The 23,541-nt window shown below is 39.4% G+C and overlaps 4 protein-coding genes across 5 annotated transcripts; 1 reads left to right on the plus strand and 3 right to left on the minus strand.

The window, feature by feature from the left end:
* Nucleotides 1-1,517: 1,517 nt before the first annotated feature.
* Nucleotides 1,518-9,506, minus strand: LOC124069610 (fizzy-related protein homolog). Of its 2 annotated transcripts, none has more exons than XM_046408896.1 (14): nucleotides 9,336-9,506; nucleotides 8,064-8,137; nucleotides 7,448-7,576; nucleotides 7,183-7,246; nucleotides 5,810-5,937; nucleotides 5,650-5,735; nucleotides 5,374-5,557; nucleotides 5,089-5,154; nucleotides 4,660-4,762; nucleotides 4,320-4,504; nucleotides 3,959-4,192; nucleotides 3,527-3,631; nucleotides 3,160-3,252; nucleotides 1,518-3,046 (listed from the first exon to the last, which is right to left on the minus strand). In XM_046408896.1, the coding sequence occupies exons 2-14, from the start codon at nucleotides 8,130-8,132 to the stop codon at nucleotides 3,005-3,007; spliced, it is 1,488 nt and encodes a 495-aa protein (XP_046264852.1). In that variant the 5' UTR covers nucleotides 8,133-8,137; nucleotides 9,336-9,506; the 3' UTR covers nucleotides 1,518-3,004. The 2 variants fall into 2 exon arrangements, with proteins under 2 accessions (XP_046264852.1, XP_046264850.1); XM_046408894.1 differs by having other exon boundaries at nucleotides 5,810-5,940.
* A 530-nt stretch (nucleotides 9,507-10,036) lies between these two features.
* Nucleotides 10,037-13,682, minus strand: plekhj1 (pleckstrin homology domain containing, family J member 1). The gene is made up of 6 exons (XM_046408897.1): nucleotides 13,315-13,682; nucleotides 13,069-13,136; nucleotides 12,860-12,926; nucleotides 12,600-12,690; nucleotides 11,665-11,728; nucleotides 10,037-11,226 (listed from the first exon to the last, which is right to left on the minus strand). Exons 1-6 carry the CDS (start codon nucleotides 13,406-13,408, stop codon nucleotides 11,134-11,136), a joined length of 477 nt encoding a protein of 158 aa, XP_046264853.1. The 5' UTR covers nucleotides 13,409-13,682; the 3' UTR covers nucleotides 10,037-11,133.
* Nucleotides 13,683-14,430: 748 nt separating this feature from the next.
* On the plus strand, nucleotides 14,431-17,262 carry sf3a2 (splicing factor 3a, subunit 2). The gene is made up of 8 exons (XM_046409473.1): nucleotides 14,431-14,585; nucleotides 15,111-15,402; nucleotides 15,527-15,573; nucleotides 15,747-15,856; nucleotides 15,983-16,032; nucleotides 16,322-16,462; nucleotides 16,548-16,616; nucleotides 16,726-17,262. The coding sequence occupies exons 2-8, from the start codon at nucleotides 15,205-15,207 to the stop codon at nucleotides 16,999-17,001; spliced, it is 891 nt and encodes a 296-aa protein (XP_046265429.1). The 5' UTR covers nucleotides 14,431-14,585; nucleotides 15,111-15,204; the 3' UTR covers nucleotides 17,002-17,262.
* Nucleotides 17,263-17,457: 195 nt separating this feature from the next.
* LOC124069934 (stress response protein NST1) lies at nucleotides 17,458-20,548 on the minus strand. Its single transcript, XM_046409475.1, has 8 exons — nucleotides 20,436-20,548; nucleotides 19,756-19,856; nucleotides 18,841-18,869; nucleotides 18,673-18,748; nucleotides 18,432-18,566; nucleotides 18,247-18,341; nucleotides 17,653-18,136; nucleotides 17,458-17,585 (listed from the first exon to the last, which is right to left on the minus strand). The coding sequence occupies exons 2-7, from the start codon at nucleotides 19,847-19,849 to the stop codon at nucleotides 17,753-17,755; spliced, it is 813 nt and encodes a 270-aa protein (XP_046265431.1). The 5' UTR covers nucleotides 19,850-19,856; nucleotides 20,436-20,548; the 3' UTR covers nucleotides 17,458-17,585; nucleotides 17,653-17,752.
* Between the last annotated feature and the right edge of the window lie 2,993 nt (nucleotides 20,549-23,541).

The following is a 23,541-nucleotide window of genomic DNA, read 5'->3' on the forward strand; positions in this document are numbered from 1 at the left end:
GACAGTGACATTTCTTCTTTCATTATTTTGTCTCAGAAATAATCAAATTCCAATAACGTGTTCAGTATTAGCCATTTGCTGATTTTATCCTGTAAATTTCAGCAAAACCACAGGAGCAGAATCATTTAAGAACCCTTTTTTCCTTCATGTATTCAGACCCTTCAGCTGTTGTTTGCGCTGATAAAAATCCATTTGCTGTTTAAATGTGTAAGAGTGAGTTACAGGCCAGAGGGCACAAGCAGAGGTGTGGGAGCTTTGGGAGGCAGTGAACATTCATTATTTTTCATGCTCTGGGTCAAAACTATGTGTGTGTGGGCTGGACTAGTAATACAATTAAAATTTGTGGAGACTTCCAGGCAACAAAGTGAGGCCACAGGGTGTTTTCTGATCGTTCAAAGCTCTCATTTTAACAAACCTGGCGCGTAAAATGAGGTTAGCTGGATGTTTAACCTTCCCCATAGATTGTCACGAAGACAAGTCAACATATTGGCTGGATATTCCTCTAGTCAGAGTCATATCTGATTCTCACCTTCAAGGTAATATGGTTAAGGTTGATTATATGGGTGTGGTAGCAGCAGTGTAGCACTGAACTTGGAGCTGCTCATAGAATGGCGCCCTCTGGTGTTCATTGTTAATTTGTACAACACAGGAGTCCACAAGCACTGAAAAGCATTCAGACAGGTGACAAATTAAAAACAAATAATTGAATGAGGGAATGTGTTTTTGGAAGAACAATGTTCATCCCTCCAGTAGATTGTAGTGGCTTGACAAGAAGCTTAATGGATTTTTTTTTATTATCTTTCAATATTTGCTGTAGTAGCCCTTTACTGTGTAACATAACTGTAGGCATGGTACACTGTACAGTGAAACATGTGCATAACACATCATGTGATCTCACTTATACATAGGTTTAAATAAAACACAATATTTTACCTGACAAATTAACAGATCAATGAGCATGAGGCTCTTTCCACATTCCAGGAAACAGAAGGAAGTCTGACAGAATTCAGATTAGGCTCTAAAAATTGAATTAAGAAAAAGATTAGAGTAAGTGTGGTGATATTCTGTTTTCTTACTGTCAGCAAATCCCATGAAAAGAACAGAACCAACAGTCCATTAGTCTTTTTTTGGCCCTTTCCTGTGTGTGACACATACTCATTGGTTCCTACTGAAGATGTAAATCTTTATAATTCACAAATGGGTAGTTTCTTTCTTTTCTTAAGGCAAAGAATTTCCTAAAACAGCAAGGTACATTAGTTTTTAGCTATTCTCCTATTTTGTTTAGATCTCCTGCAGTAGGGTAGCAGTGGCTGAAGAGAGGAATGAGATACATCAGGCTTTGTCTGCCCAGCAAATACTTCTCACTGCAGTCACCTATAGAATAGGTGCTGTTGCTAGAAAAGCCTGAGCAACAACCAGTGATAGGACAAGATTTCCACTTTCACCTCACAGCAGCAGACTGATTTTATGACGTCTTTTCTTAAGTTACTGGACAATAAAACAACAACACCACATGGTACAAGATAACAAGATATGATCATTTAATTGTTGATTATCTGTCAGTACAGAAATATTTCTTTTTAACATTCTTTCTGTAACTCAAGTTGGCAGCATCGTCTTGATATTGAAGTGGCATTAAAAGAAATTTCCGTTGAGTTTAGCAGTGAAACTGCCCATCAGCCTCCCTTAGATAACATAAGTAAAAAAACATGCCATTTCTGTACAAGAACCTTTGTACACAACACAAATAAATAGCATTCAGTTAAATGTGACACGCTAGTTGCCTCAAACATTCAAACAGGGAAAAAATAAAATCACAATTGGGGGAAAATGTTGCAGATAAGAAATCAGATTTTAAAAAAAACAAAAGAAACCAAAAAAACAAAAAACAAAAACGCATTACTGTTCAAAACTGAAATGGTCTGAAGTAACTAAAGACAAGTGCCCCAAGCATGAATATCTTAGCAGACACAGCACAAAGCAGAAGCCCAACAACAGAGCAGCATTTCACTCCAATTTAATACCAAATGTTTTTCACTCTGTGCTTCACCTGCTGTTACAAACTACACTGATAAACCAAAGTGTTTTAGTTTTACATCAGCCTGCCTGATTTTGCATTTGACAAAGAAAGAAAACCAAGATGGATGAAAAGCTTCAAAACGAGTCATATAAAAATCTCCTAATTTTCATGTGAATTACTTTTGTAAACAGTTCCAATGTACAGTGGTTGGTTATTTTCTAAAGATGTGCCATGTGCTATAAGAATTTTCTCTAGAGATTACGAAACAATCAGCCGATACAGTTTAATATCATTATTGGTGTATCGTTTACACACTAAAATGAACCTGATGTGTCAGATTAAAAAAAACAAAACAAAAAAACTCAGGATTATTCATCCAATCCTTGTTAACCACTAACAGCTCTCAAAACAGCATAGGATTATTTTAACTGTTATCGGTGTAGAAAGTACAAAGATCAGGTTGTCTTTTTTCTGTGTTTTCCCAAACAAAACCACAACGTACTCAACAGCAAAGCCTGCAGTTGCACAAACAAAAGGACATCTACCGGCCTTCAAAACAAAAACATACTAGGAAGAGTGTTAAAAATGTGTTTTAAAAAACAAACAAACAAACAATCAAACAAAACAAAACAAAAATAAATACACAATCAAAAGAACAAACTCAGTATTTGGCAGGTAAGCACAAATCAGTCTGTAAACAAAAGTTAATCATCCTTGTCGGCAGAGATCACTGGTCTGCTGGAGGAGGCAGCGGCTTCCATCGTTCAGGAGACAGCAGAATACTGTATGTGTGTATGAATGCGTCTCCTCTGCCTTCGACACTCAGGCCGTGCTCACCTCCAGGTTAAAATGACTAAGGGCAATCAAGGGGGTCCTTTGTAGACTACTGGGGTGAACTGAAAGGAGGAGCCCACTCACATCCTGATACATGCAAAGATGAAGCCCCTTCCCAGTTCTGGTCCCTTGCAATACTGAGTGTGCTTACTATCGGATCCTGGTGAAGAGGTTCAACACAGACACAGATTCCTAAAAGACAATTAACGACAGATAAGGGAATTTGACAGGCGGACCAGACTGAGTGAGGCAGAGAAAGAGATCTTAGACGTAAATAACAAGTGAGAAATGGGAAGTATTAATACCTTAGTGGATCTCATCTTGCTAAAGACGTTCCAGAAACGAAGGGTTTCATCTCCAGCTCCCGTCACAATGGCCTCTCCATCCGGGGACATGGCCTGCACAAAAACTCATTATATACACTGAATATGAACTACTATGATACTATGTAATCAGAGTAATCAGGAGCATGTGAGAGTAGAATGTTTTGTTTTTGTTTGTTTTAGTTCCCTTGGATGAATTATCAAAATACATCTGCTGGTTATGTTAGTGAACAGACATATTTGTGGTTATTTTTCTTCTGCATTTTTTTTTTTAATGTTTAGTTGTTGTATCCTGGAACTGTTCAGACAATTGTCTGCAGACAGACACTTAGACACGGTATGTACTGACCAGGTAGAGCACTCTATAGGAATGTCCGGTAAGTTTGGCCACTTGAGTGAGGGAGGGATACTTCCACACCAGGATCTGGTTCTGGGAATAACCATGTGTGCTGACCTGCACAGGACAAACACAACATTTACTATACATTTATGTCAGACTTTGGAACATTGGTAGTTTCGATATGTGGCTGTAAACTTTCAATACAAAGAAAAGAAACATAACAATCCCAGTTTTCTTCGGTCAGAAATGAAACAGTACACTTCCCAACATTAAAACTGTGTTAACTACACTCTAAGCAGGATACCAACACACACAAGTGTAATGAATGTTTAGTTCCCCTTTATTATGAAAACACAACTTCTAAGATAGCGTGAGCACTGCCCGCACTTAAAAACATTTCACAACCTAAACTGTTTAAATAAGAACCATCAGGTGACCCACCAGTTCATTAGTGTGCTTGGACCAGGCCAGGTTGCAGACCTGAGAGCCAGTGTCTGTGCATTGTAACGGCTGGCCGGTAAGAGTGTTCCAGAAGCGGATGCAGCGGTCTGCGGTGCCGCCTCCGGAGGCCAGCAGGCCGTGCTGGTGGGGAGACCAGGCAATGGCCTTCACCGCGGCCAAGTGCTCAGTGTACTGCTGTACCGGGAGGACGCTCGAGTGGTTCCACACAAGTAACTACATGCAGTAAGTTGAAACCAGGGGAGAAGAGGTAGAGAAATGAGCTTGTGATATTTTTCAGAAGGGGATCCTCATGCTGAAGTGTAGCTCACAGGCAAACAGGTGAGAGCCCCTGCCCACATACCTTGTTATCGTTTCCACCGGAGGCTAGCAGCTGGTGGTCAGTGCTCCACTTGAGCCCGCAGACTTCCTGTCTGTGTCCTTGGAGACGACGCTCTGACTGGAGAGGCGGGGCTCTGATGTCGCGCTGCAGGATCACCCGATCGCGGCTCCCAGACGACAGCTGGTCTGCATTCCATGCCAAAGCACCTGGCAGCGGAAAATGAAAGGCAGATTGTAGGGAAGGTGATTCACTGACCATGAATGAGATATGGAACCAAACAACTGTATGAAAATTTACAAAGGTTGTAAAATTTTACTCGAGTAACAGTGCCCGCCTCCATCACTCCAGCTTCTCAACTCACCCACTCTGGCTGTGTGTCCTTCTAGAACAGAGAGCTTCTTCCCTGCTGCTGCATCCCAAATCTGTACATATCCTTTATGAGTCCCCACCGCCACCAAGTTACCCTAGAAAATAGACAACACTATGAATATCACACTGATATATTAGGAGTCTGTAATAACTTAATAACAAGCCCTTATAAAAGAAAAAAAAAACAGGTTGAAACAGGCTGAAGCAGAGCCCAAACTCTTCCCTAACATCAAGAAACAATCTTTCTCGTGATGGATCTAATAGTAACACAGACCAGTTACTAACAAATCTATTATCTAAAATATGAATACAGTTTTGGTAAGCAGGCTCTACTACAACCATAACTGAGATGCTGGAATTTATTTTTTCATGTAACCTGACAACAATTTGAAAAAAATCAGTGGATGAAAGAGAAACACACCCTTTCCGACCAGCCCACAGATGTTACTGAATCTCCTTCTACAGAAAGATCACACAGACGTGTCACCTGAAGACATGGAGAGGAAAAAATAAGACTCATAAATATTCAAGAGGCAGTTTAAATTACATCTGACATACATGTATGATACAGTGGATTTAACTGACAGATGTTATGTAATTAGAAATGTTATTTGAGGGAGAAGTACATATATCCTATACTGTGTTAAACTACTGTGAAGCCCTCTACTGGATGACTCTTGTCTCACTGTATTCAGATCCCACACACCTGGCTGGTGCAGGCACTCCACAGATAGACGCAGGTACCCAGTCCAACACTGAGCACATTCAGAGAGGACCAGTCCACTAAGTTGAGGTAGAAGTCATCCTGAAGCTCTGGAGCGTCCAGAACTTTGAAAGGAATTTTAGATATTTTGCGCGTAGGTTTCCTTGGTGACCGCAGCAGTTTCTGACTGCAATGCACAACACAATATGGTAAGGATTACAAAGCTGCTTTTCCCAAAAGGGGAGATAACATTTGATCAATGAAAGGAGAAGATATTACCTGTTGCTGCTGACCGGTGAGAGAGAATAGGGAGAAACTGTGTTTCCATCTTCTTCAGGTAGAGCCCTCTTGGTACTTACAGAATACTGTAAAACACAAACAGACGATTAGGAAAAACTTCCATGAGACTATTATGTAAAAAGTTACAGCCACTACTTACACTAAAAAGGCTCCTCCTGGCAGGAGTTGATGGCTGCAGACGGCGGTCTTCTGACTGGGGGTCCTGGACTTTCTCGATGCCTGCTCCCAGCAGCTCGTTCTTCAGCAGAGCTGAGTAAGCCAGGCCGTCTGCTAAAGGCAGGGAAAAGACAGAGGGGAAATCAAACCAGGCTGTCGAAATGATTAAGTTCAAACACTGTGCCCCTGTGCAATTTCTTATCTCTCTCTCACATCTGTAAAGATCAAAGAGAATTTTTCACTAAGCTTTGTTTAGCCCTTATCTCTACTTTCCATGAGTCTGTCAAGCATCAGAAAACAAGAGAAGGTCATATTATCTAGTTTGACCAGAGCAGACAGATAGTTGTGGACAAACAATGAAAAAGGAATAAAACTCACAAAACGTAAAGCTGTCTTTGGGGCTCATAATCAGAGGATAACTAAAGATACATCACAGTCATGATAATTATCCTGTGATAACTAAGGTGTAATAATACATTCTGCTAGACACAATATATTACAAGACAGTCAAAGTATCTATGAAACTGAAGTGGAAAATGCACACCTAAAATGGTGCATCAATACTTCTGTACTGGTCGGCCCATAAGTAACGAGAAATTGATGAAAAACACGTTTCACGTAATTAAGAAACAGTGTTTGCTGTTACACAGAGAAAAGTGACATTTTTTTCAACTATGTATTGTCAACATATACTGCGGTCACAATTCAAGAAAAAAAAATTAATGGATTCTAACAGTGGGCCATATACTATAACTATCATATTTCTTAAACTATAAGATATCAAAATTTGTATCAGCCTCAAATATCAGGTATTGATCGGGCAACAGTTTTAACACCCAGCGAATCATAATGTTGCATGTGTATCTTCATTCGAATGTCAGCCATAAATTTACAAAAGACCTAAAGGCCAGAAAGAATACAGTTCAAATGTCTGCAGAACTGAAAGATTCATCATACTGGCACCACTGCAGCAATGACATGATTATGGAGGCAAACAAATAAAATTCTATACAAACTATTTTGATAACTGATTGATTTATTGATTGGTTGTTTGCTAGTTTCAAGCAGAAATGTCTCAGCTGTAAAAATTTCATCCTTTTGTTGTGATAAAGGACAAAAAAAAAAAAAGAATTATCTTTGGGTTTTGGATTGCTGGTTACCAAAACGAACAATTTAAATGCATCGCACATTTTCTAAGAAAGTATGAAATAAATTATTGTTCGTTGCAACTCTAAACACAGCTACCTCACTAGTACTGTATGTCACGAAACGTAAATACACATTTTACAAGACACTGTTTCACAATTTATTACTTTTCCTACTTCCAGTCTCTTGGTATGAAGGTGGATTGATTACCTTTGTTGCTGTCCGTTGTGCCATCTTTGGTTTTTCTGTTTTGATTGTGCAACTTTTCAATTTCCTGTGCCAGAAAATTAAATGAACAGATTATCATTCCTGACTGAATTTTTAAACTTGTTGTGTATTTGTGTGCGTAAATGAAAGAAAAATGCAAATAGATAACATGTTTCCCTATCAGCCATAATCAACACTTTGATCTTGAGAACACTGTTCTTTTGAGAGGAAAGATAGTGCAGTCCCGGGTGCTTTGTAGCAGACTCACATTGATGCGGTGGAAGTTGACACTCCAGTTGGCTCCAGCCCGGGAGGGAATGAAGCGATCACCATGCTTGCTAGGGGAGGACAGGGGGGAGCTGGTGGGTGTCAGAGCTCGCACTGCTCCTACAGCTTTCTACACGAGAGAGGAGAGGAAAGAGCATTTTCTGACTGGAGGCCAAACACAAACAGGCCTTGCACTGTGAAATCTGAAAACCTGATAACAAAACAGGAAGATAATTTAGGAGGCAGATGGTGCATTGGTTTGAGGTGTTAACAACAGACGGCTACGTTCACAAAACCCAGTCATTTGGCCAGTAAGGTCTTGTTATCACTCGGCACTAGTGACACTGTCAAGTGAGAGAGACTGGCCTGTTAAGCAGCTAATTTTTCCAACAAAGTGAGAGTAACACCTTCTCCACCCATTTCAAGTCCTTTGCTAGTTAACAGTCCTTTTGGGAGGGGTTCAAGGATCATCATGCTATGGTCAAGATAATCACAATAATCATACAAGTTAATACAGTATCAATTCATCTGAGGAAGTATTACAGAAAATACAGTCCTTATGTATGTATATTGACATGGGCACAATAGACAAAAAAGTATGTGTACTATTTACTTACAATGGGGCTTGCATTCTCATTTTGGATATTGATCTGCCTGAGCAGCCTGCACTCATAATCCTGATCCATGATGCCTGAAAATAGGATAAGACTGATCAGATAACAGATTAGTAACAGACATTAGTATTCTCACAGCTGCTAACTTCTAGTAATTTTGTCTGACCTTCCTCTCATGGGTCTGAATAGAGGGCAGATGTCTACCAGCAATGTGGCAAAATAAAACTTTCTGCAGTTAACAAACTGTACTCTTCTCACAGCTAAGCATATTTGTGTCGTTAATTATACTATAATTACTATAATATAATTATATATGCACATAAATATGAAGGCATCGCATAGCACTGCAAATGGTTCTCAACTGTAATCAGTTTAACTACAGTTTTTTTTTTCAAATGGTGGGCTCGTTGTTCAGTGTATAAAATGTACATAACCAACCAGCCAACTTGTTTTGTCCAACCCTTTACAGTGTAAAACAGACAAACAAAGAGGGGATTAAACGTTAAGAAGCTGGAACCTGCAAATATTTGGTATTTTGCTTGATAAACTACTTAAAAAAAGGAGTGGATGGTCTTTGTTCCTGATTTTCTATAGATCAACTACTTGTACATTCACTGTTTCAGCAAGTGTAAGTGCATATTTCCACACTACTGAACGCTAACCGTCAAGCCATATAAATTGTAAAGTGAGACTCATCAGACAGACAGACAGAGTATCACACTAATCAGAAGACGTTCCTCCGATATCGATACGTATCACAGTTGCTATTAGGTACAGAAAATGTACTAAGCAGCAAAATCTCTATTACCGTTAATGGCATAAAGTATCCATCGATAGGATTACAAAGCCAAACCAAGCAATTGTTTGGTCTAGAGCCTTAGTTTAAATACCACTTAAACTAACTAAGATTAAATTCGATTCTTAAATGACGATGATATTGATTATATGGCACGAGATCGACTGCGGGCTGTCTCAAGCGCTCTGCCAATAACACTTAAATTTGTCTGTGAAAACTCGTAAATTATTAGTATACAGCCAATCTAACTGCATGTATTTGCTTGCTAGTTCAAGAAAACAAAGAAACGTTGGAGTGGTTATCGCTGATTTATAATGGTAACATTAAGCGATTCAAAAACCAAATAATTCAATCAACTAGCATACAGATGTATGCTAATGCTAAGCTTCCTCAGCTGGTTGAGTTACGTTAAACTAGCTGTCGGGCTAATGCATTAGCAACATTGTTTGTTCTTGATCTACACTTGTATTAACTCTTACCGTGCCCCAATAAATCTTCTCGTTAAGCGCCACTGAATTATTTGTCCTATCGGTGTCAATCCCAGTGTCTAGTTTTATACGTTTAACTCCTAAAAACAGAGGCTGTAAAATAACAAATGTTTTCTTTAGCCGACCGTCTAATTTGGTTTTGCTAAGCATCACGGGAAAGACGTGACGTCACTGCTTTTGAATCACACATTTTGCGTTGCCAAGGAAACGTGAAACAGTCTCAACGCCTCATTTTAGTTTATTGCCTCCCACAACTTCAGAGATGCGCGTTTCGTGCCAAATCTTATGAAGCGTGCATGATTAACTTTCCAACAAAGCTCAGGTGGCACAGTGACAGCAGTTCGGCTCCTGTCCCAGAAGGAAACATTTGAAAGGGTAATGTTAACAAGAAGTTTAAAAAACTTCTTATAACGTTAAAACGTAGTTTCAAATTTCACTGCTGGTAAGTGTGTCTTTCTTGCTGTTTTAATAACCATATGTGAAGGTTTTTCATAGACCAAACACAGCAGCGATATCTTTGAAGATGACTATATATTCAGTCAATATGATGAACACAAGCAGTATTACTGGACTGACCGTGATTAAATACATAACTTAAAATAAAATAACATTTTGGGGTAGACAATTAAAGACAATTTAGAATATGTTTGAAATGGCTTTATTAGTAAAAAAAAAAAAAGAAAAAGAAAAGAAAAAAAACATGCCAGTGACACAAATATAATCTAGTAAAGTAAAAATAAAAAACAGACTAAATGTGTTCCATGTGCAAAAGTTAAAAATAAAGACACATTCAGTGACACAAATGTTTGTTGTTGTAGACTCCTGACTGTCGAAATAAACATTTTACCACTTTGCAGCAATGCCACATAATGAAGTGTGTGCAGCCTTTCACCCTACCGTTAGCTGCAACATCCCAACAGCTTACCTAAATCAATCTGATTCAAAGTGCCACAGAAAAGGTACAGTAGGTTCAAGTAAGTTACTGAAGTTCTAATTTTAAAAAACCCTTAACACCAAGTAATGTGCAAAAGTATAGTTTTTAAAACTAATTGGAGTAGTCTAATTGGACTACATGAGGAATACATATTAGGATAGCAAAATATGTTCTTTCACATAGGCAAATATGGAGTAAAATGGGTGGCTCAAGTCAGCAGATTATAGGGCCCATGCAGTTCAAATCCAGACAGTAAATGCTGTCAAAGGTTTTCTGAAGTGGGCAGGGTGTCTAAAAATTATTAACTTCTTACACCAAATGTTCATATGTCCCGGATTATTTCTTGTTAAACAACGTCACGTTCATATTGCTAGTCCTGAAAGAAAATCATCATCATCTACAGCCAAAGTACAATCAGAGGCTCTAAAAAAAAAAAAAAAAAACAAATCACATTGTCGAAATTTACAGCATGTCTAGTAGAAAACATAGTGCATATGTTTCATACAGAAAACAAATTAACCAAGGCAATGTCTAACAGTGACAGAGAAAACTGCATGTAAAATTCCCTAAACCAAAAATAAGACAGTGTTGAATTTTCTACAGCCCTATGTTACCTGTAACGATTGACGGTGACATAAAGATCAGAGTTTATTTTAAATGGCCTCAGATACCCTATTATAACACCTACATAAGAACCCCTCTCAAAATCTGGAGCAACGTTAAATACATTCAGAGCAGTGAAGATCTGTGTGCTTGTGGTAATGCCACACTTTTCAGACCAGTGAAAAATGAATGTTGGAATGGCAGTTTGAACTAAAAATGAAGACAAAGTACATCTGGACATGGGGCGCTGGTCTACAGGGAGGAGGTATCTCTAGGCATGAGCTGCAGGCCATTGCTGACCTGGAAGCGAGTTTCATCTGATATACCATATTGCTCCAAGGGATCCTGTGGAGAGTACAGATGATGAGTAAGAAAGTGAAACTGAAAGAAAACAAAAGGTCAGTGTGCAAATTCCCACTTATTGGAACAGAATCAAACTTTATATTAAGCAGTTAGTTCACTGACATCACACAGACACACACAAACACAAAACATATTCAACCCCCAGAGCTATTTAGATAGGTAGAAAGTCTGGATTTGATTTGGTGAAGACTTCTACATGCACTAAAACTCAGTGGAATTTAACTGGTGGTTCTTACAGCGGTGTTGTTTCCTCACAGACTTCACAGTTTTCATTAAGAACTATATGAAATCTGTGGATCATCCTAATACCAGATCTCCCACTAATCTATCATCTATCTCCTGCTGACTACACTTAAATTCTTCCCAGTATGCTGGATAGAAGCATTTAGTGTATCAATGTGCTGCTTTGAAGGATCTCACCTTGCCAGTGAGCCTGTGGATTTCTGTTCGATAGAATATCAGGTTTTTCCTCATGAACTCATAACTGCAAAAGATGAGATGACAAATTAATTCAACATTCAAGGGCAGAAAATTTTCAAACTAATATAGGAAAGACTAGATCTACAACTAAGTTTCTAGCATATAAAATAAACACAAATAGGAAGCTGAGGGTCTAAGATCATCGCCTGTTTGGGAGCATTGTTGTTTTTGCCCAGTAAACTTTAATGCAGACGAAGCTCAAGAAGCAATGGCTCAGTTGGAAACTGTTCAGCACAAGTAACAATGCTGACACTGTGTCTCTGGAAACATCTGCATCATTCATTTGCAACTGTTTCACCATGTGAGTCTGTTACTGGAGGCTAAAACACATAAAGGTGCAAGTTGTTCTGATAACATGTCACTGCATATTAAGCCCTGCCAAAGCCACAACCAACGCCAGAGCGATGTTTATCACTGCAGACCATATTCAGCTGCATAGAACACAGTTTAAAGTGTTATAACAACGTTCATTCATATAAACAATGTTTTATAATTAAGTTAGACCAATACAGATATAATGCTTAAAAAACATGTGCGTATGAATAGTTTAAGTTTAGAATATACACAAAACTGTGTCCATACATTTTGTTCACTACTGCTTTTATGCAACAATTTCTGTTTTATATATTCTTCTTCATTGCTTATGACACATGTGTTAGTCATCAAAAAACTCAAAACTGTTCACAAATCACAAGTGATGTCTTTAACTGTACTGTGTTACTGTTATTCACTGAACCTATTCAGCTAATAATTTGATTATTTTAACTTGATAACTGACAGAAATGACTGAATATGTTAATTATACATTTTCTACGTACTTTTCAACATATGTATACGATCTTAATATCGGTTAATAAGCCGTTCGAGAGCCCTACCTGGCCTTGATAATGGCATCTGTCCACTCCCCACACTGCTCTTCAGAGTCACACTCAAACGAGTACTTCCTCTCTGCTTCATCTAAAAATACTACAAAAAGAAACATGCAGAATTACTCAGAAATAGAAGAAGCAAAGAGCACAAATAAAGTGACAGTGGACTTTCTTCAGTGCTGTTCAGTGACATATAAACAAAAGAATGTGAGACCAGTCAGCAAGTGACAACATGTAAATGTAAGTCTGAGGATACTGCAGCTCACCAACAGAGAAAGTCTTGCTGTTCTCCTTCTCCACCCGACAGTGCTCCAGTAACAAAGCTCCAATTGGCTGACAAATAAATAAAGACTTAATTTTGATAAATCATGTTGGTCGACCAAGACAGGAGGTTGTTTCAATTTATCATGAGATATAGTTAATACAATGAATGCATGCTGTGACGGACAGGTGTTCAAATATTGATTCAACTGACCTCCTCCTCATCGGTCCGGAAATAAAAGAGGAAGTTAACGATGAGTTTCACCAGCCTCTTCTTCACAACTGCGTGATATCAAGAGGGAAGTGAGATTAACCTTCACAGACAGTGCTGCTGTCACCACAGCTGATGTACTACACGAGCTGTCTCCGACCGGTTGCTGGTCATAACATTAGCTGCTGCCCAAGCAACACGGAGCGGAAGTAGGTGTGACATGACTCGGTGTGTAATAAAAAGTGTTACCGTCTCCTTTCTTGGGTCCTCGCATCCCCAGCTCAGCAGCCTTCTCTGAGGGCTGGCGGCTCAGGAAGACCAGCTCCTTCTCGTTGAAACGCATTACGGCCACTGACGCAGCAACAGACAGGTTGGAGGAAGTCCACAGGTATACTTTAGCTACGGCGGAGCCTTTCCCACCACCGACAACATACTAATGAACTGAGATAACAAAAGCAAGGGATTGTAACCGCGTTATCTGTGCCGTCGACTACACGTCGCTGTTTAGCTGTCTCAAATATGATGGAGTGTGTTTACTCATTTCTGTCGTCAAGCAACTACTGCTGTGTCGGGACTTCTCCTTCATGCCACACACCGGACACACTATGAACGTCACGTTCTTCATAGTACGGTAGTCGGTGAGGGTCAGAATAGGCGAACAGGACATACTCTGACAATGCACAAAAATCATATATTATTATTTTTTTATGTGGTGGAAACAGTAGACAAAACTACTCTTGTGTGTATGTTCATATATATATATATATATATATATTCTTCACTTTTTCGTGTTTTGTATATTTATGTTTATAAACTTCTGCAATGGAACTAAATAACTTTTTACTTTATTGATTTGTTTTTGTTTTGAAGATATGTTTTGATTACAAAATGTATTTCTCCAAATATAATTTTCAATAAAAAGAACATGAAAAAAAAACTTTCTTGATATGATAAGTACAGGTACTAATATAATACACTGTAAAAACATTTATTAATTTAAGAATGTTAAGTATTTAATTATTAATGCATTGTTTAACAATATTCAGGGAGGAAAAAATGCCCCCCGATGACACTATTATTTATTATATCATTAGAGTATTATTTGTTCTGCATGAATGAATGAATTAATGCACTGATTGCTCAACTAATTGATTAATTAGCTAACCGTTCCATCTGTACATACTATTTGGTAATTTGTGACTAGACATTTTATTTAATAAGATCTTCATATGTTTTTATGGAGATTTTTTTTATTTGTTAAGAAATTATTAACAAAGACGGAGACCGCGGCACGAAAAGAAAATAGGCTATAAAGTCCTCACAAGAAATTCAGTTCTTCACTAAATGTCCTTGAGTTAGCCAATATTCCATCGCTAGTCCTCGCCCCTGTCCAGGAGGTGGCGGTAATACACCGGAAGCTGTTTGCCCATCGCCAAAAACCAAAGTGTAGGAAGATGAAGAAGTCCGCGAACATGCGCACTGCGAGTCTACGTTAGCACGACCCTAACGTTGTGGAGTAGGTGAGTGTTTTGGACAAAGAAAAGTGTTTAAACTATCTCATCATGTATAGTTGTCGTTTCTCACATAACTTACTAAACTTTTATTACATGTACAGAGTTGGGTATGGTTTATCTGCCGTTCGATTTTTTCAGATTTGTTGGAATTCATTCATTACTAGCTGGTAAGGCCGTTAGCTTAGCTTTTGTAGTGTTTCAGTGCATTCAGTAGCTAGCGTTACGTTATGCTAACATACTGCAGTAACTGGATTTTGTAGAGATCGCTTTGTGTTAGTATTCGTGTGATATTGTGATTGAACCTTCCTCATAACCGCGGTAAATGATCGAAAACAATTCAGGAAATATTTGGCCATTTGTATAGTATCGACAGTACGAAGCTGTAAAATAAACAGACAGTATTGCACCCACGTTTTAAATTTATGTATCCTGACACCCGTTTTCTGAATCCAGAAAAACATTCACAATAAACAGTGACCATTATTCTTAAGTTACATCTTTTGTAATAATTTTTGCTTTATTTTTCCTCAGATTGTCGGGAGATACCTACCTTGAGTACCTGTCCATTGTTGACTAGACAAACAGGTGTGGGTGTCCGTGTGATTGAACCCATCGCCTTGGCAAAATGGATTTCCAGCATCGAGCTGGAGGGAAGACGGGGAGTGGTGGGGTGGCATCTGCCTCTGAGAGTAACCGTGATCGACGAGAGCGGTTACGTCAGCTGGCCCTGGAGACCATTGACATCAACAAAGACCCCTACTTTATGAAGAATCATTTAGGATCATATGAGTGTAAACTTTGCTTGACACTTCACAACAATGAGGTGAGGAGAATGATAATAATGATAATATCCCAGATTAACTTATCTGAAATAGTGTTATTTCTTGATATCTGAGTATCTTGTTTGAAACTGTAAAGCAACAAACTGTTCTCCTCTGCATTTTTAGGGCAGCTACTTGGCTCACACACAAGGAAAGAAACATCAGACCAACTTGTAAGTCCATGTCTTGTCTATACCCCAACATATCACACATAGAAATTCTGCTGTTGTGTAATCTCTTAGGTTTAGGTTTAGCGCTGAGTCCAGACATATTGCCCTATAAAAGTGAGTATGGATTAAGTCAAAGTGCAACAATGCATATAAAAAAATGGCACACTTTGTTTCAGAGCGCGGAGAGCAGCCAAGGAGGCAAAAGAAGCTCCTGCTCAGCCAGCTCCAGCAAAAGTTAAAGTTGAAGTCAAAAAGTTTGTCAAAATTGGCCGACCAGGATACAAAGGTAAATTAGCTGCATGGTTATGAATCAATAATTATTTAGTTTACTGTGACAATACTTTGACTGCAAATTTATTGTATTTTTACATAATGGTCCATGTCTTTATCTTTGTTTTTTTTGTTTATATAGTAACCAAACAGAGGGACCCAGAGACTGGACAGCAGTCCTTACTTTTCCAGGTTAGTGTGTATGCTTTGACTCCTTATGTAAAACCTGTTTTTATGTCATTTGTTTTTGGACGTAAGATTCTGAAACAAAGCAAATTAATATTAAAGCTCTACTTAAGAGAGGTGCTATGAAGATATCCATTTTGCTCAAGTTATTATTGTTTGGATTTATCAGTGTTGTTGCGCTACAGCTGCAACAGCTGTAAAAAGAATATTTTCCAGCCTCTTGATCCTCGCTCACCCAAGGCTGGCAATTTACCCCTAATAGTCTCAAACAACTTCTAATACTTCTGCTCATCAGATTGACTACCCAGAGATTGCTGAAGGAATTGGACCCAGGCATCGTTTCATGTCCGCTTATGAGCAGCGCATCGAACCCCCTGATCGTCGCTGGCAGTACCTGCTTTTGGCTGCTGAACCATACGAGACTATTGCCTTTAAGGTGAGCGGGAGCTGCACTCCTCTTGTGCCTTTTATAATGTTTTTGTTTTTGCAGTGACATAACTTCAAGCACCTTGCTCTTCTAGGTCCCCAGCAGAGAAATTGATAAAGCAGAAAACCGCTTTTGGACCCACTGGAACAGAGAAACTAAACAGGTACTGATAAACTGATTAGCAGTTGTTAACATGAAGCCAAACTGGGTATTTTATGTGACAACAGCAAATGTGTGTTTTAACTTTATTTTCATGTTACTTTTTCTCCCAGTTTTTCCTGCAGTTCCACTTCAAAATGGAGAAAGCTATTCCTCAGTCCAGTGGTCCACCACCTCCTGCGGGTGTGAAGCGTCCCCCTCCTCTCATGAGTGGAGTTGGAACTCGCCCACAAAATGAGTCTATGCCCCCTCCTCCTCCAGGAGGGATGTCTGTCCCCCCTCTGCCCCCTGGTGCCCCGAGTGCCCCCCATATGCCCCCTCAGATGCCCATGCCCCCGATGCCAATGAGGCCGCCTCCTCCTGATGGCCTTACAATGTCTAATAATTGAATCCCTGCCAGTGTGCGGTCACACTGCCTGTCTACAGTGTCCATCTCCCTTTATACAGTCCAGGTAAATTCAGTTTTATTATTTCTACAAGTGAAGCCCACATTTAGTTCATTTTATACATTGGTTTGTGTAAGGAGGGCAGACCATATGACCTCACAGTTTTGTATAAATGCTTGGATTCTGGATATGGAGCTATGATTGAAAATAGCTCATCTTTTAAGATGCTGTTTTTGTAATTAAATTCTGTGGAGAAAAACTGTCCCAACGTCTGTGGTTTTTTTTTTTTTTTTTTTTTTTTTTTTTTTATAAAGACATTGAAGCTTGCTGCTCAGGATAAAAGCTTGAATTTCCTAGGAAGTTACTGGTTTAACTATTGATAACCGCTAATCTTGATCTTTAGTTTGCCATGTTCAGTCCCTTCTAGCAGCATTATATTGTCAGTTAGCTGATTTGGCATGATTTATGAGCAGTTTATTAAAATGTAGGTTTTTCAACACCAAAGGGAATCAAATGATCACAATGAAAATGCAAATGTCTTTACAGGTAATTCAAAGCTCCATCACACAAAACCACATGTATCTAGCAAAGCGGCAAAAAAGCTGTATCACACTGACTTTGCTTGTGTACAGTCATTTCACTGGAAGCACAAGTTATTTTTGAGTCTTGGTGGCAACATTTGCAGAATCTAACAGATAATCTATTATTGAGTTCAATACTTAAACTGTTGTCTGCCACAGTTGAAAGAATCAACTCATCCCTTTTGAGTCTTTTTCCTCTCTTTCTGTTTTTCCAACTTTTTATTCTTCTTGGGCACAGCCTCCTCCCTTCCTTCATCCTCATCTTCATCTGCTGCTTCGATGGGGTCCTCTGCTTTTCCTCTTTCTTTCTTATCCTTGATTTCTTCATCCCTAGCTTTCTTGGCTCTCCTGTCCTTTAATTTCCCTATTCTTCGCTTCATCAGTTTATTGTCTAGCAGTGGCTTGTTCCTGAGGCCCCTTGATGCTTGTGCTGTTGTCCGTCTTTTTGGCTTGACTCTTTTGACTTCTCCATCATCATCATCATCATCATCCTCATCCTCTTCATCATCAAGGTCTGGCAGCCACCAGAACATGACTTCCCACAGAGTTAGCTCAGGCTAAAGGGTGAGCACACATAATGAAGTTGACATAGTACGAACTGTGATACGTGTTTGTCTTAAGATCGGATAATAAAAGAAAAATGAACCAATCACAAAGGCCTCTTTACCTCTGGAAGCTGTCCTCTGTGTCGTAATGTGCCGTACCGTCTCACCGTCAGTCCAACTTCTTCCTCCTCTTCTGTCCCCCGGACTCGCAGAGTTTCTGTTTTTTCAAAAGAGATCACTTAGCCATCACTCAGCAGGCAACTAATTTTGTAATTGTGGTCCTACTTTTGCTTGCTTCTTTACTTGCCATGAAGCCTCTGAAAACCTGAGGTGAGCACCAGGATGGTAATGGCCACAAACAGACAACGGTTGAGGGTGACATTCTCCCATGGTGTTTCAATCTGGCTCAGGTTTTGGATGGACAGGGCTTTGTGCAAGGATGCTGAAGGAAATGCAAGAAAGGGGAGGAAAACTTTTATTGAAATCCAGTAAATGAAGTAAACATTGGAAGCTGACGGTGGTTGAGGAGAAAGATGGGTGTGACCCACTTGTTTTGGGGAAGCTTGGTTCCCTGGGTAAAGTCTTCGGTTCTGCTCTTGGTTGTTGTGGAGCTGGAGTCGTTTCCTAATGAGACACAATGTGTAGCTTAGGAGAGGAGATATATTAGGAATGTGAACACAGTGAAAATTATTAATGTTGGCTGTTTTTCAACTAACCTCTCTGACTTTCCTTGTTGTGTACATTTCTGAAACAGACAGATGGAAATTTATTGAGGACTGATATAAACAGCAAGCCCAAACAAACCCTGGCCTCAATCTGGAATTTATTTGCTGTCATTAATTTAACGTATAGTCATACATTATTATTGGCTGACATATGTTTCGTTTTATTAACCTCCTATTTACACAGAATACAAGTCTACCGTGCCAAAATTTATATTACAGACAAACAACAAATCTGTTGAGTTAAATGCAAGCATCATCTCACCAACATACCTGCTGACAATGCTAACATAATGTTTACCCTGTTCACCATTGTTCTTTAGTGTTAGCCTGCTAACATTTGCTAATTAGTGCTACAGCTGAGGCTAATGGGAATTTCAGTTGTTTTGCAGGTATTTTGTCATGAACGTGCTAGGTGGTACATAATGGGATTATCAAAATTGTTAGAACTCATCCCAAGGAGTACATGAATGTTTGCAGCAAATTTGCTATTAATTCGTTCTGGTTAAACTCATGATGGAACTAGAAGAAAAGTCAGGGGATCACCAAAGTCAACAGGATTCATCCACTGAGGATTATAAAAGGCTGTACAAAATGATTTCAGTCTAGACCAAAGTGCTGACAGATAAACATACATTCTGCCACATGGTCATTTTAAACTTGAAAAGCTCTGTCTCAAGAGGTGGATTTTGTGTATTTGGAGAGATCGAGGCTTATTACACCCACCATCCATTCAGCATGGCCGAGGTGCATTATCACACTGTGTTGCCTTTGACCAGGAGTCATATTTCAGCGGTTCCCTGTGCTGCTGCTCCCAAGTATTTATAGAGTTGTGCAATATATGTAAGCTACAACAAATGAAGGCATTTATGTGCAGGCATTAATGATTCTGTGTGTGTGTGTGGCCACCTGCTCTGCGGATCTGTCGAACAGGCTTCTGTGGAGGAGGATCTGCTCTTGGTGGCCCTAACTCCTCTTCAAATGTCTCATAGCTTTCTTCCATCCCCCCCCTGAGAGAGAGGGAAGAAGATGGAAGAAGTGGCTCAAATGTTTACTTAAAAAAACATACTTGACAGATTTATTATGTCCACATTGCTCAAAGCTTTGCATATGAATCTGGCTGTAGTCACAGGCCATTTAAGCCTATGGATTGTTGGTATTATTAGAAATGTTTTTCTCGCCAACTGTTCTATGGATCACAGTGTCATTGCTGTTGTTCTTATCAGTATTCTTCACTTTGTACTATAGAAGAAAAGTTATTTCTGTTGTCTCATCTGTGTTTACTTCAGGCTTCACAAAATGATACAAGTAAAAAGTTAACTTCTCCACATTATGAGCAGGACTGAAGCAGTTTCCTGACCTTCACATTTACAAATGAAAGCTGTGAGGCCCTTATGACTTGAATGACATTTCTACATGGACATTGAGCTAGTGTCCTAGCAGCCCTATAAATAGACAAAGCAATGCCACTGCAGGGACAGAATAAATACACAAAAGAAAAGGGCTGATGTTACCATTATACAGCTGGCCAGTCTATCTTGTGATGAAACTTAACCTTTGACCCTGATTGAAACAAGGACCCAACCTACCTGTCTCGACATTGGTGTCCCCCGGGCAGCGTCGTGGGAACCTTTTGTCACAGAGCCTGTTGTTCCTCTGCAGAGATGGCAGCAGAGTAACGCTCTGAACTGTCTGACAGCCAGGCACAGGTGCCAGAGAATGAAAAAACAAAAAAAGAATTGAGTGACAGACAGAGGTGTTGATTGAGGGGGGTTGACGCTAACAGCTGGCAAATCCTAAGACAGGCTTTAGAGGGAAAGGAGGAGGCCACGGGTTAAACCAAATTTTGGAAGACTCTAAGCAATGTTGGATATTGGAATAAATCTTGTATAATAAATCTTTTTCTTTATCATCTGAGTAATAGTTCAATCAGTCATCAGTCCTGTAGATTTTGAGCAACAAGGGCCACCCCTATAAATCAAAACTGTACAAAAAAATGGAAAAACACATATGTATAGTAGAGATTTTAAGAAGCTTTCCCAACTTTTATCTGAACATTTGGACCTTATATGGACATTTTTGTATTTCACCAGCAGAGAGTGCCACTGTACTTGGAAGCTGCAGTGTCTGGCTGAGCAGAGCTCTACAAATGAAGCGTGTAGTCTGTCAGACAGACGACTTGTCAAGCAGATCAACAGAAGGGCTTACAGAGTTCCATTTTATGAGCTGACCTTCGGGTGCACCCTTTATTCACGTTTTATCAAATTAGGTTCTTTATGTTGTCTTGGTGCATCTTTCTTCAGCAATCTTGCCAATCTTATTATCTCACTGTGTGTGTGTGTTGTGAAGCTGTCTGGCAAATTCAGCCTCTTTACATGATATGGAGGCCTCTAACAAGAAGCAGTGTAAACAGATGTACAGATGATTGGGTTATATCAGGGTGAGGTGGTTGCAGGCCACCTTTATGTGGGAGAGAAGAGGAAGTGTTTGTAAACAGACTTGTGGCGATGTTGATGACTCATACCTTTGCTGGGACTCTGCCCAATTCCAGCTGAATCACACATTGCTATACCCATCAGTAATCACTTTGAATCGGACATAAGCTCTGCAACCTCTGGGTAAACTAACTGAGAGAAAGCTGGGTTCTCAAATTGTACCCAGAGCCTCATTTTATGACAAAATGTACCAAAACTGATTCAATGAGTCTTTGTCAGTCTAGATGCTTTTCACTGGAATTAAAACATGTCAAACAGCTCTTGCCCAGCTCTTGGCTATTTTACCCTCATCAAAGTCAATTCTGAGGTTATCCAGTTTCCTTATATACAGTCCATGAATCACTCGTGACGTATAAATCACCAATGGATACTGTAAGGCATTACCATCATCTAATTAGAAGCCCTTGAAGCTATGTTAGCAGCTCAGGATGGTGGATGCTGGGAGGTCCACTACTTTCCAGACAAAAATGACTCAACAACTACTGGATCGCTTGCTATGAATATTTGTTTCAGGCATTTATGTTCCCTGCAAGATGACTAACAGCTGGTGATCCTCTCATTTCCACCTTTTGCCATCCTTGGGGCAAAATGTCAATTTGCCCCACACTTTATACTGTTGATGTCAGTATTTAGCTCAGAACACCACTGTGCCTAAACAGCCATTTGTAAAAAAAAAAATAACTACAGTATAAATTATTTTAAGTTTCCTTCACTCCACATCCTGTTCACTTGTATATACAAATAACTATATAGACAAAAAGTACTGGTCCCAATACTTTTGGGACACTTGACCACTACACCAACAGGAACTTTGATGACATTGCATTCAAAAGAAACAGACAGTTTTGCAGCTATAAAAGCTTCCACTCTTCTGGAAAGGCTTTCCACACAATTTTGGAGTATTTCTATGGGAACCTTTGCCCATTCATGCTGTAGAGAAAGAGTTCAGGCACTGATGTTGGATGAAATGTTATAAGTTTTCAACCTCATTTTTCAAACAAATCTTCCAAAACACAGAATATTCATATCCTGTCCTGTGTAATGCTTACAGAACATCCTTAAATAGCTTTCTAATTTAGTCTGCAGTAGACCTCAACATGTGTCATTTTTAACTTGAGTCCATATTGTTCTCAAAAATCGATGTTTTTTAGGATCAAATACAATCCAGTCAACTGAGCAAGTATGGCTTCAAGTCTAGTACCAGTGCATGGTTAAGTGCTGTGCGTATTGTGTATTGTATACAAAGTGTATCATATGTAATGCATGTATGTGTATGATGGAGGATCTCATATTCCAGTATCCACACGCCGGACATGATGAAGATATTGTGAGTTCATTTAGTGTTATTCTTGCTTATAACGAGCTCATCTGCAGACTTAATTGACCAAATGCACACTCTCACCCCACTGATTTGTCAGTGCTTATTAGTCCCAAGGATACAGCTTCACTACTAGTTTGACTGCATCATCCATGTCAGCAGCTCTGATTGAAAAGGGCATTTGATTTGGAGTAATAAATTCTTCCATATTAAGTCTTCCAGCAAGTACACCCAGCTTGCAGATCAACAGATTTCCTCCTTAATGTTGGTAAGTAATCAAAGCTCCCTCTATCGTATTCTCAGCACACGTTGAGCTTGAAAAAGGTCAAAACTCTGCAAAGTTTGGGCCGGAGTCTTAAAGAGTGTTTCAAGGGCAACGCAACCCCATTTGTGGGCACATTATGCCCAATAAGGTGAGCAAAAATTGCCTGCAGACATCTATGTTCCAAATTCAGTTGCTGATGAGATCCGAGCTGCGCGAAGCTTTCTGTCCCCATTTGTCCTTACATAATGGGGACTGTGCTCAGAGGACACACTGACTGCCCAGTACCCGGTGGGAGCTGTTCTTTGCCCTCCCTCACTGAAGAGTATGGTGGAGCATGAAACCACATTAGCTGTGTAGCCTGTCAGGAACCCACAGACTTGAGTGATTTAATGGGGACTTGGATTAATATTGAATTTAATGATTGTGTTTTAATTTGTTGTCACAGCAAAGTAAGAGCTGATGAGTCTTTGTAAAGCTAGCACTGAAGTATGATATGTCCAGAAGTGTAGACCTGTGACTTTGACTTGAGTCTGACTTAAGACCTCATTATGATTCAAACAACAGCTGTGTCTTTACAATGACAGTATCAGGGTCTGTGTCCAACAATTTTCCATCTT

This window comes from Scatophagus argus, chromosome 13, assembly GCF_020382885.2.
Source record: "Scatophagus argus isolate fScaArg1 chromosome 13, fScaArg1.pri, whole genome shotgun sequence".
Classification (NCBI taxonomy): Eukaryota; Metazoa; Chordata; class Actinopteri; family Scatophagidae; genus Scatophagus; species Scatophagus argus.

Bases quoted from the DNA above. Each gene is read 5' to 3' on its own strand.
- LOC124069610 (XM_046408894.1), bottom strand. From the start codon at position 8,132: ATGGATCAGGATTATGAGTGCAGGCTGCTCAGGCAGATCAATATCCAA. The intron at 7,577-8,063 runs GTAAGTAAATAG...TCTCTCGTGTAG, and splicing joins ATGAGAATGCAAGCCCCATT to AAAGCTGTAGGAGCAGTGCG. The intron at 4,505-4,659 runs GTGAGTTGAGAA...TTCCGCTGCCAG, and splicing joins AGGACACACAGCCAGAGTGG to GTGCTTTGGCATGGAATGCA.
- plekhj1 (XM_046408897.1), bottom strand. From the start codon at position 13,408: ATGCGTTTCAACGAGAAGGAGCTGGTCTTCCTGAGCCGCCAGCCCTCA. The intron at 12,927-13,068 runs GTCAGTTGAATC...TTTATTTGTCAG, and splicing joins TCCGGACCGATGAGGAGGAG to CCAATTGGAGCTTTGTTACT. The intron at 12,691-12,859 runs GTGAGCTGCAGT...TTCTTTTTGTAG, and splicing joins CAGCAAGACTTTCTCTGTTG to TATTTTTAGATGAAGCAGAG.
- LOC124069934 (XM_046409475.1), bottom strand. From the start codon at position 19,849: ATGGAAGAAAGCTATGAGACATTTGAAGAGGAGTTAGGGCCACCAAGA. The intron at 18,870-19,755 runs GTGGCCACACAC...TGTCTGTTTCAG, and splicing joins TCGACAGATCCGCAGAGCAG to AAATGTACACAACAAGGAAA. The intron at 18,342-18,431 runs GCAAGTAAAGAA...TTGAAAAAACAG, and splicing joins AGGTTTTCAGAGGCTTCATG to AAACTCTGCGAGTCCGGGGG.
- sf3a2 (XM_046409473.1), top strand. From the start codon at position 15,205: ATGGATTTCCAGCATCGAGCTGGAGGGAAGACGGGGAGTGGTGGGGTG. The intron at 15,574-15,746 runs GTAAGTCCATGT...ACTTTGTTTCAG, and splicing joins AAGAAACATCAGACCAACTT to AGCGCGGAGAGCAGCCAAGG. The intron at 16,617-16,725 runs GTACTGATAAAC...TTTTTCTCCCAG, and splicing joins GGAACAGAGAAACTAAACAG to TTTTTCCTGCAGTTCCACTT.